At 39.1% G+C, this 15,991-nt stretch overlaps 1 protein-coding gene across 1 annotated transcript in view; it reads right to left on the bottom strand.

Annotated features, from left to right (window-relative positions):
• Positions 1-15,991, bottom strand: part of ACSL3 (acyl-CoA synthetase long-chain family member 3) — a 95,299-nt gene that overhangs the window by 38,576 nt on the left and 40,732 nt on the right. The window contains exon 4 of the mRNA XM_019533072.1: positions 15,676-15,853. Coding sequence (XP_019388617.1) covers positions 15,676-15,853 — 178 coding nt within the window. The remainder of the gene's footprint in view (positions 1-15,675; positions 15,854-15,991) is intronic.

The raw sequence follows: 15,991 nt of genomic DNA on the forward strand, positions 1-15,991 counted from the left end.
GGAGTGGAGGAACCCAGCCCCACTGAACTGAGTCCTGCAAGATAGCTCCATTGGGGGGTGAGGGCTTGCAGAAGGGAGAGATACAGCTCCATACAGAAACACAAGTAACGCAAGCAGCACATTAACAGAATTACCAAGACCCTAGCCCTAATAAATGAGCATACCCCAAAGTAGCGGGCAAATCTGGTAACACTAGTCAAGCACAAATTAAGGTAGACAAGACTGATTAAAGCTCTTTCTTGTGAAGTGGTGAACCACTAAAACTCACTTTTTGGAAGACTAAAAAAGTTACTCCAATCCAAATTTAAATATGCTTATGCCTTTATCTCAAATGCCCTATTTTACAAAATATTTTTAATGATAAACTTAGAGACAGTATTGCTGTTGTTCACTACCTATATCTAAATCTCTGAAAACCAAGAAATAGTTATCTATGATTCATGGTCTTTAACTTCTCATGATATGATGCATTTGCCCCAGATCCATTTCAGTTATAATTAAAAATGGAAGTTTCTGCAATACTTCAAGTGCTTTAGCAAATTCATATGCTGGCATTATGATGACGACCAAACGAAATTATGCAACTGTTGAACTATTCAATTAAATTATGTTTTGGCTTTCAGGCATATTTAACTGTTAAACAGATAGAAAAGGAGAGAGAAAATTCTGAAGGTAAAGTCTCCTTTCCTCACCAAATTCAAGTACCATATGTACTTGCATACCACATGCAGCCCTCGAAAATTAGCGCAGATCTTAAACAGGGAAGAGGATTTCTGTGCTAGAACTGAAGCACAGGGACACTGCAATGGCTACCCTGGGATACTAATGGATTCCTAGGCTCTGCTTCTCTCACAGTGACAGGGAGAAAGGGGCACAGGGCACCTACAGCTCACAGTTTTAACCCTTTCAAAGCCATAGCTGAATTGTCAGTAGCTTTTGGCTCAGCAGTCAGAACTTGCTACCAAGTCAGCAGTGGCTATAGAAAGATTAAAAATGCAGCTTTTAGCCAGTCCAGATGCATCCATGCAGACAGGATCCCCCTGCAGTCAGGATTCAGTTTCAACTTTGTGAGGGGGAAACATTTCTTTATTCTCCCTTCCCAAAAACAAGGTGCATGTGTATGTCAGAAAATACAACATTATGTTAGTTAAATGTTCTCATCTTGGAGCATTATCCAAATAAAAACAGTACCCACTGAAACAGTAAAATGTACATAAACATTATTGTTTTTTTCCTAAAAGTTATGCAAATAAATAAATGGTTCATCTTGAATGAATGCAGTTATCTGCTAAGGAATGAGGAAATAAGTATAAGTTACTGGTTTGCATACTATAGTTACATGAGCTATGACATTTCATACTCTAATAATTAAAAGTTATTCTATCTGTCCCAAATTTCCTAATGATACAAATAAGAACAATTATTAGGTTCACTTTTGCTGTGCTTAGTTGAATGCATTAAGTTGACCAGATATTAAGTGGAAATCTTTACTAATACTGGCACCAAACTGTTGCACAATGTTGTCACAATCAATCTTCATGAATAAATACTTGTTCTTCCTTGGCATTAGGTCTTTTTAGGTATTGAGTCCACACCTAAGCAGACCAACAAGAATACTTTGTATTACAGAAATATTAATCCTTCCAAAAAGAAGGCTAGAGGTACCATGATGAAGAAATAAGGGAACAGTAATACACCATTAATCAAATATAAAGAGGACCCTGAATATGAGGCAGCTGCCGAATAATTAGATTCTATATATGGAAAATTTATAAATTGGTTATAATTTTCTAGGTATCGAATCTAAACTATTAAAGGTTTGCCTTGAATGTGTCCTCTTCCCACTGCTACAGCAGGGAAAATAAAACTGGGGGTCAGATAGTCCCTTTGTCCTCTGTCCCCCTCCCCCTAAACTTTTTCTCCCTGAAGCCCCTTCCCCTCCTCCTTACTGTCAGACACACAGGGAAATTATGACGGGGGTCCATAGACTTAGTTCATCCAGAATTGATGCGGTTTACCTTTTTTTTAAATTGCTGCAAGTTTTAGCACAGGTACTCCATAAACAGCTTTCAACTACTTGAAGACTAGTTCTAAAGAGGATGAACCTAGACTGTTCTCAGCAGTGGCAGATAACAGAACAAGAAGTGGTGGTCTCATGTTGCAACACGGGAAATTTAAATTATATATTAGGAAGAGCTCTCTCACTAGGAGGGTAATAAAGCTCTGGAACAGGTTACCCAGAGAGGTGATGGAATCTCCATTCTTGGAGGTTTTTAAGACCCAGCTAGACAAAGCCTTGGCTGGGATGATATAGTTGAGGGTGGGGTCCTGCTTTGAACAGCAGGTTGGATTAGATGACCTTCTGAAGTCCCTTCCAACCCTCATTTTCTATGATAAACACACTTTTAAGCAGCATTTTCATACCTATTTATATATGGTACAAACTATGCATGATATTAGTCCAAAAATATAAAGCTCATGATTTACCACATTGTTGGACCCTAGCCCAAAAAACTGAGTCAACAGCATTTCAAGCCATGGTGACCCCACAACTCAGCACTGCTCAGTCTGTGTGCATACTCCAAATACCCACAATGAAAGAGCCATGTGCTAACTAGACTCACACCCAAGACAGGAACCAGGTGTTCTTGTCTGGAGGATCCCAGGACTATTGACCTGAAAGAAGGGTGTTTGTACCCGAGAACTTGCAAAGAAGAATTTTTCCAACTATTTTAATTGGTCTAATAACAGAAATCAGTCTTATCCAAAGAACCTTGTCTGCCTGTGTCCTCAGACCAACACGACTACAACCAACAGTCCTGAGATCATCCAAAAATTTATATGAGATGCAGAGCAACCTGATCCTGCTCCACCTCATGGAGGACAGAACCACACTAAACAAGAGGAGACAGAGGGATTCTCAGGTTAACTGTTTGGGGCAATATTTTGTATTTTGTGATGTTTGCCAGGCATTTAAGGCTGAAGAACAGGAATCATTGAAAAATGGAAGAGAAAACGTGCAGCTCAGCTGTGGGAGCAAAGAAGAAGTCAAAATGTATTCAGTGTAGCAACTCACCATCAATTGAAAAAGCCTCAGCACTGAGAAGAACTGTGTGCAATGTTTTATTCAGCTGGGCTGCACTAACCAATCTTTGTTGTAGGTTCCTAAATCGCCATGTTTGCCCAATACAGCCGTGTGTAAAAAAATTAAAAAATTAAAATGTGTTCTATAGTCATGCTGTGTGCTGCCTGCATTTAGTCACCTTCATGGTTGGTTTTTATCACTAAGCACATGTTGCTTTTGGCAGCAGTTTAATGATAGACAATGTATTTAATGAGTTTTATCTGTATGTCAATGCAAGACAAGGGGCTTTTTTTCGCCCCTATGCTAAACCCTCATTTGTATTTCAGTAAATATGGTAATTTGGACCATACATGAGCAGACAACCTACTGAATTCTACCCTTGCTAAACTGATTCATGCAGACTTTATGAAAAACTGATGCATCTCATTTTATCCAAAATATTTGGGACATCCGTATATTTAGGACATTCAAACAAATGGGGCTTTCAGATAAACTGGTAAGTGATATAATGCATATTTCTAGCACAAAGAATTAACTAATGTATGGTTAAATAAATTTCTCTCCGATGGGGGGGGAGGGAAATCAGCACCTATTAAGGTCTTATTTGAAACAATAACATATTTTTCCAATTTGATTCTTTTCTTCATTTTCTCTGGGTTTACTTAGAAAAAATATATTTCCTTTCTGAAGTCTAACATCACAGTTTAAGAACCACTGGTTTATCATCTTGCACCCATAACTATATAAACACACTCTGGTTGAAACCCAGGCTGTGTTAAAGTCAATGACAAATTTCTCATAGATGTCAACAAAGCTAAGACTTCTCATCATATTATTACCAGATTAATTCTTCTGTTCACAAACCAGAGTAATACAATCAGACTTTCCCTTTTATTTAAGATTCAGTGCAACAACATGGATCTAAACATCACAATAATTTATTTTTACTTGACTTATTGATTTCACTTATTTTAGTCTTAGACTAAAATAAAGGCTATGAGAAAGAAAATGCACTCTTTTTTAAAATATACATTTTTAACAAAGTAGCTCATTCTTAGGAATGCTTCAAAAATGTCTCATATTAAAATAACTGCAAAACCAAATTTGATAATTAAAATTTTGGGGAAGGGCATTTGAAGACAGAACAAACAACAAGCCAACCAATGGGACAAACAAAAATCTACAATGCAGTTCTAGAAGCAAAAATAACTTCATATTTTCCTAAACCAGAATACTAAATTAAAGAGTGAGGAGAGCTTAGTGCAACTCACATGTTGAACAGATTACGATCACTAGTGGTTTTTTCACCTTTGTTATAACCACTTATTAAAAGTGACACATTCAATCACCAAAACTGTATTACATTATCAGAAGCAGATCTATTTACATTGCTCTTTAGCTCTTATCTGGATTTAGAGCTGCTGAAAACTTTAATAATATAATCGCCATTATAACAACAACAAAACTACAAGTTAATTTCTTAAATTCACTGTTATATTTCAGAGTACTTAGGTTCTAATATCACTGGAAAAGCTGTAGCATATAAAGATAAATAATTTGTGGAACTACTAACTCAGAATTGCATGCTAAGAAAAATTCAAAAGCAGACAATTTTCTTTAATCAAAAAGTAAATAGTTAACCTTTTTTTCCCCCCTTATTAAAATAGTTTATCATAGTTCAGAGCTGTTGCAGGGCAAATGCACATGCACATTGTTTTCTTTAATTTGGTGGGAGCAAAGTACAGAAGAGTGCCTCTATTCGTTCCCACGAGCTCTCTCCACTTAGTCCAGTGACCCTTGTTAGATAAACAACTTGTCAGAAATTAAGTTTCCTCAAGCCAGCAAGGTTACTGAAACTCCACAATGCTTGGAAAGAAAAGTATAATCTCTTGCATAATAATTTATAAAATTAATTATTCATCTACACAAGAAAATGAGTAAAACACCAAATCAGTTATGTGCTGAGAGGTTTATATAGTGTACAAGACTGACATCACAGAGCAAAAGAAAAATGAGCTATCACAGCTGCAATCCATATCACCAATTCTGATCTGTAAAGTCCTCACTTCTCACCTAAGGTACCTAACACTTTCTTAGGCACATCTGTTGTTTTTAAAAGGGTAGAGGTTGTAACCATGTTGGTTTAAGGCAGGGGTGGGCAAAATGCGGCCCACAGACCAAACGTGGCCTGCCAGGCCATTAAATCCAGCGCACAGGACCCCTAAAAAATTTAGAAAATTAACATTTATCTGCCCCGGCTGCCTGTCATGCAGCCCTCAATGGCTTGCCAAAACTCAGTAAATGGCCCTGCACCCAAAATGATTGCCCGCCCCCAGTCTAAGGACATAGACAGACAAGGTTCTCTCGGTAAGTCTGATATCTTTATTAGACCAACTAAATAGTTGGGGAAAAAAAATTCTTAGCAAGCTCTTGGGTTTAAAAACCCTTCATCAGGCTGAGAAAGTATCTGCAGTTGGTGTGTGCTCTTAATGGACGGAATGAATAGTAAAGCCAGAGGCTGATATGCATGCAAGAAAGACAGTCAGTGAAGACGTAAACTGAGGAGTCAGTGGGTGAGACACAGGCTGGGGAGGTGTGTGTGGGGGGTGGGAAATGATGCATATAGCAGGTAAACAGTGGAGGGGTACCTGAGGAGTTGGATGTCAGGCAGGTTATACTGTGTCATAAATTCAATGTCTAAATTTAGTCCATGATTTTTTTTTTATATCCAGGAGGTTGATGAAGTAAAGTTCATAGGCTCATCTATTAAAAAAGGGTTTTATAAAATTCCCTTTGAAGATCAGAACTGAGAGATTGGATAGAGAATACTTTTCCTGTGAGAAGTGTGCCTTCATGGGTAATTGGGCATTCTCACTGTTAATACATTTTTGGGGTGCATTCATTCTGGTCAATTGCTGTTGTTTGGTCTCTCCTGTGTATTTTTCATCAGGGCGTTTAGTGCATTGGATGAGATGTATTACATTTCTGGAGGTGCAGCTGTAAGATCCAGAAATGCTGATGGTTCTGTTGTGGGCTGTAGTACAGTAAAATCTCTGCTACTTGGCATTTAACTAACCAGAGATCCCATTAAGTGGAATTTCTGGCTGGGTAGGGGAAAGCAGCTCACACGCAGCCATCACCACCCATGTACGGCCACCACCACTCCCCCACTCTGTATCATCTAAAAACCCCTGCCGGGGGGTTTCACATAACTAGAATTTTTATATAAACAGCAATCCTCTTATCCCAGGGATCCCCGATAACAGAGATTTTATTGTAATTCTGGCGGTGGTGGAGATATATTGGCAGATTTTGTATTTCTTGTCATGGCATTGTCTGGATCCATTCAGTATTTTTTGAGCCATAGGAAGTTTGCTGTTGGTAATGAGGTTAACAAGGGTTGGTGCTTGGCTGAAGGCTAGGATGGGTGGTTCTGGGAATCTCTCTTTAAAAATTGGGTCTCCTTCTAGTATGGGTTACAATTTTTTTGAGGATTTTGCATATAGGTTCAAGGGAGGGATAGGTCATAACCAGGGGTGTGCAAGTTGTGGGGGTTTTCCTTCTGTACTGCAGCAGTTCTTCACATGGTATCCAGGTGGCTCTTTCAAAAGTGAGATCTTTCTCTCTGAAGGAATGTCCTTGTTGAGAGAAAGCCTTTTAAGATTTGCAAGGTGGCAATCCTAGGTATTCTCCTCAGTACAAATTCAGTGGTATCTGATGGCTTGGCTGTATATCACAGCTTTCTTGGTACGTTTACAGCGATTGCTGGTTCTGTGCAGACATGTATGTTGGTCTGTGGGTTTCTTGTATATTGTGGTCTGTATTTTACCATTCTGAATACTGATTGTGTCTAAAAAGGAGATGGTGGGGCTGGACTATTCAAGAGATAGTCGGATAGAGGGATGGTGATTGTTGAATTTCTGATGGAACTCAATCAGATTGCAGCTTTTCAATCCAAATAATGATGTCATTGATATATCTTAAGTATAGTAAGGGTTTGATGGTGCAGCCCTCGAGGAATTGTTCTTCCAGGTGATTCATAAAAAGGTTGGTATACTGTGGGGCCATTTTAGTGCCCATAGCTGTGCCCATGGTCTGGAGGTAGTGTTGGTTATTAAAAGTGAAATTGTGTGTGAGGATGAAGTGTTTAAGGTCAGTAATATCTTTGGGTCTGTACTCCGAGTTCTCATCTTACTCTTGTAGGTATGCAAAGGCAAGCTTGGATACCTTCCTGGTGTGGGATGTTGGTTTATAAGCTGGTCACTAGGAGGTTGTTGCTGGGAAGGTGGTCTATGTTTTTAAGTTTTCATAGAAAGTCAGTAGTGTCTCAACCAAAACTTGTTCTTTGGCTGACAAGCGGTTTTAGGATTGGTCTGACAAAACCTGATATTCCTCCATTAGGTTTCCATGGTTGGATATGATAGGTCTGTCAGGGTTCCCTTGTTTATGGATTTTAGGGAACATATAAAAAAGTCCCTGGGTTAGGTAGTGGGGGGGGATCAAGGTCTGTAGTTTACTTGGAGTTCTGATGGAAATGATTTGATGGTATTTTTGAATTTCAAGATAAAAAGAGGAGTAGGTTCCTTCCTGTAGTTCTTTGTAGTAGATGGTGTCACAGAGTGGTCTGTTGGCTTCTTTTACATAGTCATCCTTAACTGTGAAGACTATGCCTCCTTTTTTATCTGCTGGTTTTATTACTATTTGGTGGTTAGATCTTAGAGGTTTGTTATGGTGATGTGTGTTGTTGATCATTTCATTGTTCATTCTTTCCCTGAAGCAGTCAATATAGAAGTCAAGCTTAGAGTTTCATCCACTGTGAGGTGTCCAATCTGATGTTTTGGGGGTTGTTTTTTTGTGGGGGAGGAGGGATTGATCTTTTCCTCAATGTTATCAGAGGATGAGCTGTTATTGGAAGTGGATTCATTTTGGTTGTGGAAATAACTCCCCTCATCCCCCATCTCTCACCCACTGACTTCTCAATTTACATCTTCACTGACTGGCTGTCTTACATAAATGCCAGCCTCTGGCTTCTTAATATTCCTTCCATCCAGGAAGAGCACACATCACCTGCAGATGCTTCCCCCAGACTGATGAAGGGTTTTTAAACCCAAAAGCTTGCTAAGAAAAAGAATTCCAACTACTTATTTGATCTAATAAAAGATATCAGATTTACCCAAAGAACCTTGTCTGTTGTTTTTAAAAACAGTCTTATGGACAAGTTTTATAAGTACAGCTTCCATTTGTGGATGTGCTTATGATGTTGATCAGAAGAGAAATCAGACAAATGGAAAAAGCCCTTAGTGTTATGTTCACCCACTGACTCCTCCACCCACTGCAACTGATAGCAGCTTTGACACTAATTCCAATATAGCTATCATTTCACTCAAAATTTCAAGTGTAGACTCATTCATTCACTACTGCATGTCAAACAGATAAAACGTATTTTTCATTTAAACACACACCCCTCTCCTGAATGCACCAGTCGCATCTGTACTGGCTGAAAAACCACAGGACACCCAACTATGGAACGCTGAGTTATAACAAACGAATTAAAAAGAAAAAGGTAATGTGTGACCCCTTACATTTTAATGGTGTTACTAATGTTGTTACTAAAGTGCTAACCACTTTATCATTTTAAACTAATGAGGCAATTCACCCTCCAGCAACTTAATTAAGTTCAAAAAATGTATAGGTCTTTATTTATTTTGAGAGTATAAAATGGAATACATAGGATTTTTCCGACTACCAAATCATCTGACTTTTGTGCAATTTGTAAAACAGAAAAAGTACAGTGAAATACAAGATGCAGAAACAAAAGCCTAACAGCACGCTTCTATATACAGGCTGTCTGACAACAGACATGAAGTGTTTAAACTCAGTGCACGTAATTATATAATACATATTTGTTCTGTCATAAAAGACACCACATTTAGATTCCATGCATATGGTAAAATATTGCAGAAATAGTAAATCTGCAAACTGAGAAAACAATAACATTTATACACACACACACACGCATGCAATTTAGCAGTGACACAAAAAATGAATCATTAGCCATAATACTACTTAAAATTTGCATTTCTTAATAAATAATTCATGATGCTTTAAGTGACTACGTGAATACTGCATGATAATATCATCATCTGCCAGCAAACAAGTCAGCCAAGTTCACACAAGATCATATACAGCTTAGACACTTACTACTATGTCAAACAGTGAGCTGAAGCACGTCTCAAGGAGGGAATTTTTAACATTCAGTCAAAAAAAACCTTCCCACATACAAATACACGTATACCATGTGTTTAATTCATTCATTCAGACATCTTAATTTTTTCTGTTAATTCACTATATTATTTTTTTAATAAAAATAAAATAGCTTTTCACTTCCAAAATAAATAATCACCCTCTGCATCTTATTTCATAGCTTATTTATTCAAAATATAATGAATTCCAAAAAAGTTGAAAAAAAGAATGAAGCTACACAGGCAATATATTTTGAGAACACCAATCAGGAACCTTCTCATTTGAGAACTGCCTACATATATCTCCATTCTTCATAGATCAGAGAGCAATAAAGCTGCCCTTACTAAAGATGATGGCAGGAAAATATTTAAAAATTAAAGGTCTGCTTCCCAAGACTATGCACCATGCCTACCAGTTAAAATTTAAAACAGTAATAATAGAGAGAGGGCTAGAACTCCACAAAATAACCACACAAAACTGTGATAAAGTCATTTCTCAGATATACAGTACAGTACAGTACACTCTGGCTAATCTGCCTATGGAATTATCCATCACTGGCAGAATTTTCTATTGTTCCAATTTTCTACAACCCCTACTCCCTGCACCATTATCAACTCCAAATAACTGGTGACTACCTAATAATTTCCTGTTCTTTGCATTCTCTTTGGAGTAGCAAATTAACCATGAAAAGTACCAAAACTACCTTAAGGCAGTTGGTGCATACTCATATGCTGTAAGTACTGGAATACATAAATGTATGTTCACGAAAGAATTGGATGGCGCATAAGAGCCACCTTTAAACCTTTGCTAGGCTTGTTAATAAAATCTATAACACCTCCATATTGAGAGAGACAGAGAGAAAGAGAAAGAATCTTACTCTTATGGAACTAATAACTTAAAGCTTTCTTCATACTTAGTTTCTGCAACCTAGCCATCCCTGACAAATCCTGAAGTTCAATAAAAGCAAAACTAAGAATTCAAACAACATGCCTAGAATAGAACTGGCTGAATATGTTGTTAGGGGACACATTGAGCATGTGGGAGACCCAAGTTCAAGTCTTCCTCTAATTAAGGAAGAAACCAGTATCACCTACCTCCCAAAAAAACAAAATCAACAACAAGTCAGGGGTTGGCAACCTTTGGATCATGGGCCAGATGTGACTTGTGGAACCATTACATCCAGCCCACCACAAATGAGCGCTTCTGCAGCATTTTGAAGTCTTTGCCAAGAAAGCAGTACTATAGAGGGAGAGCAGTGACTTCAGCTATAGCAGGCAAAATCCAGCCCACCGGCTGAATCCAGCCCACCAAGCCATTCTATCTGGCCCACATGATACCTAAAAAATTTAGAAAATTAATTATTTTCCATGGCTCCCTATCAAAGATGAGAAGGTAGCAATGGCAGCAGGACCCAGGAGGAGTCAGCAGGAGGACCCAGCAGCAGCAGCAAGGCCTGCCTGGCCCCACCCCACTCCCAGCCCCCAACCATAAGGTTCTGCCTAGAGGCTTCTGGCCTGATGACCCTGGCACTGTTCCCCTGCACTCCTTCCGTCTGGGACTGTTAACTCAGATAAGAACGGGCAGAGGGAAGTGGGGAAGAAGGATCACTGACGCAGCAAGAGCCAGCCCAGCCCGGCCAGGGCTCTGCAGTTCCCAGTTGACTCCTGCTGCAGTGTACAGTACTGGCCATGCGACTGGGAACAATGGAGGACTGGCTGGGCTGGGCTGGCTTCTGCTGCACCCTGTGATCCCAGCCATACAGAGAAAATAGAAACGGGACTTCCAGTCCCAAGGTGGGGACCAGGGGGCAGGACTATCCCTGCAGCCATTGACAGCTCACCAGAAGTCATTAAGTGGCCCTCCAGCCAAAATAATTGCCTGCCCCGAGCTATAGCCAGGTTGCAAATAGCCTGCACGCAGAGGTAGGCTCTGCAGAAGTCCATCCTCCTTTTCTCCCCAGCACACTGACAACCCCTGCCTCAAGTGAAATAGATACAACAGAAAAAGGTTAAAGGCAATCCATCCCAGACTACCCTGCAATTTGGTAGTTGGGTTACTCTCCTGGGAGGTAGGTGATACAATTCTTCTAAGGCTGATGACCAATCTGAACTCAAGCATCCTCTATCCTGGGTGGGTTGCCTAACTACTGGGCTATTGGATAAAAGGTGAAATACAATTACTTCCTGCTCCCCCAACTTGTAAATCTAGCCTTTCATTTCTTTTACTTTCAAATGCATAAAAGCAAAACAAATACGAGTCAGAACAATGTTTTTCATTTCAGTGAGAAAAAAACTAACAAATTTGCTCACCTCAATATGAACAACAAAAAATGCTTTAGCCAAGTCACTGAGCTAAAAAAGGTCACTTTTATACAACTTTATTACAGAATCAGATTATTCCAGCATATTAAAAAAAACCTCAAAAAAAACCCAAAAAACCCCATACTGCTTAAGCACTGAGGTTCATTCTCCTGGTTGATGTTATAAATCAATAACCCTCTATTAAGAGCCAGATAAAAGGGCTTTTCCCCTGTAGCTCAAAAGGTGAAGGATCATCAGTTTTATCAATAACCAGAACCATGTGCACATGCAAGTGGTATTTTCTGAACAGGGGGAAGGTTTTGTATCAAGCTATGCAAGTGTTGTGCCTCAAAGAATTTGCCTACATCAGGGCTGGACAAAATACAGCCTGCCAGACCATTCTATCTGGCCTGTGGGGCCCCTAAAAATTTTAGAAAATTAATATCTATCTGTACCTGACTCCTGTCAAAGATGACAGGAGGTAGGGGCAGTAGGACCCAGAGGGAAGCCCCAGCAGTCTCCTGCAACAGCAGGGCCCCTCCCACCCCTCCCCCTCCCAACCCAGAAGCCCCTGCCTAGCAGGGTTTTCTGGCCTGGGACTGTGGGACTATTCATGGCTGCACCAGTGTGGCAAACTCAGGTACTGGGGGAGGGGCAGGAGGCAGGGGAGGGCCACAGGGATTGCCCCCATCCTTGGAGCCAGGCCAGCTCCTGCTGAACCCCACAGTCCAGCCATGCAGGGAGCTGACAGGTGGGTAGGAAAGCAGCATGGGGGATTTTCTGATTTTCAGAAGTAATTAACACCCAGATTTCCACTGAAGTCACTGAAAGCACAAGTACTATGAAAAAACAGATTGTGTGAGTGCCAGAACATGGATTTTTGGTAGTGCCATCAGCAAATTTAGCCAGAATTGAGTATCCAACGTAATGGATAAGCAGATAAGACAGCAGATGAGAAAGAAAAAAAGGAACATAGCCTACAGAAACAGAGGAAGCGAGCAAGTTGTTAGTCATATCAAGAACAGAAACCAGTCTCTGTAATCCTGTCCACTGCACCATACAATCTTTCTTTACTGGTAGCCCAGGCTGAAAATTCTCTACTATTTCAAAGGCATAGTTTTTTGGCTGCTCAGCCAAAAGTTACTGCCAATTCAGCAGCAGCTGCAAGAGGGCTAAAACTCTAGCTCTGACACTGAAAAATAGACTCCACCCCTGTTGAATACCAGGCTGGAAAGAAGCAAAGCCTAAGACAGCCATTAGTGCATTTTCATGCTTTTATTCCAGTGCAGAAGTCGGCTTATCCACATAAGACATATACCCAATTTTGGAGGGCTAAATTTTGGGGGGAAAGGTGCTATGTGGTATGTGAATAACTACAATCATTTTTCTACCAGGGTAACATTTGCCAGTCTTCCAAATGCATAATCTGACCCTACTTCCAAGACAAGAGATATGGAAAAGGTGTTAGAAAATAAGGCGGTTTTGTTTTCATAAGCAACAAGTCTCCCAACCTTAAGTGTGACAGTGAAAAAAAAATACTCATTTTATCCTGCTTTTATACTCCCCAAATAAATGAAGAAGCAGCCACAAATGCCCCATTCTTTCAGTGACATCAACAGAAGCAGAAATCATCCAACGGACAAGTTTATTGGAAAAATAAATCTACTCAGGTTCTCCCCAACTTCTAAAACCCTAACTCAATCATAGCAACTTTCAGAGATGACTCATTATGGAAACAGCATTTGGGACTCATCTACCAGAATGTTTTATTTGCCTGGTGGACAGAAAGACATGCAAGACTCTTGATCACTGTGTTTCAATGTTGATCCTGGTTTCTTTGACTGAATGAACAGTTGGATTTGGATGATCATAAGCCAAGGCTAGTAGCATCTGCTACAAACAGAGCGCAAGTGGGAAGAAAAAAAAAAAAAAATGGTTCTCCCTCAGAAGAGCTATCCAGAAGTCTCTCATGGCAGGGATCCACAAAAATGTATGCAGTAAAGCTTGAATTTCATCTATGCCCAGTAAATCATATCCAAGCAGAATTACAGAGATTGCATAATGGATGAGGTCCCTTAAAGAACAAGTTTCAGTATTGACCATATATCGTAATGAAAACTAGTTCTTTAGCCAAAAGAGCATCTCCTAGAAATTGTTGCATTAAAATAGACAACAGTAGACAAGTATGAGCATTAATGAGGTAGTTGGTCAAAAGGCAGAAAAAGGAGGTAGTTGCTAGACTCACGTTGCAAGTTCCTTATAACAGTGGGTAGAATCCTAGAAAATGAGGGTTGGAAGGGACCTCAGAAGGTCATCTAGTCCAACCCCCTGCTCAAAGCAGGACCGTCCCCAATTACATCATCCCAGTCAAAACTTTTGCCTAGCTGGGTTTTATAAACCTCCAAGGATAGAGTTTCCATTACCTCTCTGAGTAACCTGTTCCACAGTGTTTTACTACCCTCCTGGTGAGAAAGTTTTTCCCTAATATCCAACCTAAACTTCCCTTGCTGCAACTTGAGACCATTACTCTTTGTTCTGTCATCTGCCACCACGGAAAACAATCTAGCTCCATACTCCACACCACAAACTGGGTTCTCAAACTGTTGCCATGAGGCTACATTAACTGTCCCACATATTTTACCAGATCCTATCAAATTATAAGAATATATATATATACACAATGATCTGTGAGAAACTAAGCGTTACTTCATAGAAGTTGTGAATCACTGCCCTAGAAGATCTCTACCTATTTATCCTACTTACCAAGTATACCCACGTATCTAAATAAATATTCCAACAATCATTCAAACAAAACAAAGCATAAGTAAAGGAGGATCATAAAAGTAACTAACATGGACTTCCTGGAAGAATTAAAGTAAAACAAGCCCTTAAGCAAAGCACCAATAATGCCTACATAACCACAAACAAGATGTAAGCAAGGAAGCTACAATGATTTATGCCAGCTTCTGAAAGTTTTCATTCTGGAACAGCTGCAGCCTGTTCCAGGGACTCTGGTCTAGAGCTTTGGTGCAAATACAGACCTTCAACAAATGCAGCATAACGTCATCCAAATACAATGAACTTCTTTTTACCATTTTTTTCTTATTTACCACTCATTTGTTCCCAAATAGGATTTCTCAGATTCTGCTTTTACCATATGACACAGTGTGTTTGGAAAAAAAAAATAATTTGAAGAGAAACCTGCTCTGCCTAAACTGGACATACTGGCTCAATCCTGGATGAGTGAATTGAAAATAAAGGGATAGTCCAAAATGAAGGAGTAGTATTGTTAAAATAGAAGAAGTTGTATTATTCAAATAGAATAAGAAAAATTAGAGACAAAATTAAGGCAGATAAACAGGGTTGAGGAGAGCTGGCCAGCCAAACAGCATAGAAAACTAAAGTTCAAATTATTTAAATTTGGTTCATTCCATTTAATACGGGAAGCTCAATTTGACAGGTTATATAATGAAGGTAGAAAGAAAATTAGGTAAATCTCAGATTCACAGTTCTGATCCAAAATAGTAAAATCAAACTCTACATCAAAATCAAACTTCCAAAAGTGACAAGAGTTACAAATGTCCAACTAGAAACCTAAAGCATGTTAAGTGCAGATAAACACTGAACTCAATTTATTCTTATAGATTTTTCATTATTTATTTCACTGCAGAAGAATGATGGCAAAGCCTATAGATATGCAGACCTAAAGACGAAAGAAGGCTTTTTATCAACACATTTTTTCCACAGATAAACAAGGTATAAACTAGCCTCAAAAGGAGACAGATTGAGACTGTATACAGGATAATCCAGGATGCAGAGGGAGGACACAGATTTATTCACCTAAGGTGAAATAACAGAATAGAAGTAAAAATCAACTTACACTGCTGCAACAGCTTTTTTTCATTTTCAGTATTATATATTCTATACAGTCATAAAATATATTTAAAAGAAACTCTTAGAGCATTCTGTGAATATTTGCATTTTTGTACCATGCTACAAAAATCAAAAGTCATTAAAATGACATGTTCACTTAAGAAGAGTACTTACGTCTGTAGTTGAACATAAAGCAGGCCTGAGCTGCAATCATCCACTCCGCTCTAGTCTCACAGAAGATGGCAATGTTTGACTTTGGTTGCTGCCCCAGTATGCCCAAGCCATTTCCAAAATTAACAGCTTTAATGTAGACGTCATCATATGAGAGCCAAGTGTATTTTCCAAGGATAACCTAATGAAGATTATTAATATAGATATATAGAATGAGTATAATTTTAAAAGAATAAGCCTCAGGGTTTCAGTGAAGACAATAATATAGTTTAAGCTTAAAAAAGAAGGCTCTCAAAACTCTAAAAAAACAAAAAAAAAA

Source organism: Crocodylus porosus, unplaced genomic scaffold (genome assembly GCF_001723895.1).
Source record: "Crocodylus porosus isolate Cpor-Errol unplaced genomic scaffold, CroPor_comp1, whole genome shotgun sequence".
In the NCBI taxonomy this organism is placed as follows: domain Eukaryota; kingdom Metazoa; phylum Chordata; order Crocodylia; family Crocodylidae; genus Crocodylus; species Crocodylus porosus.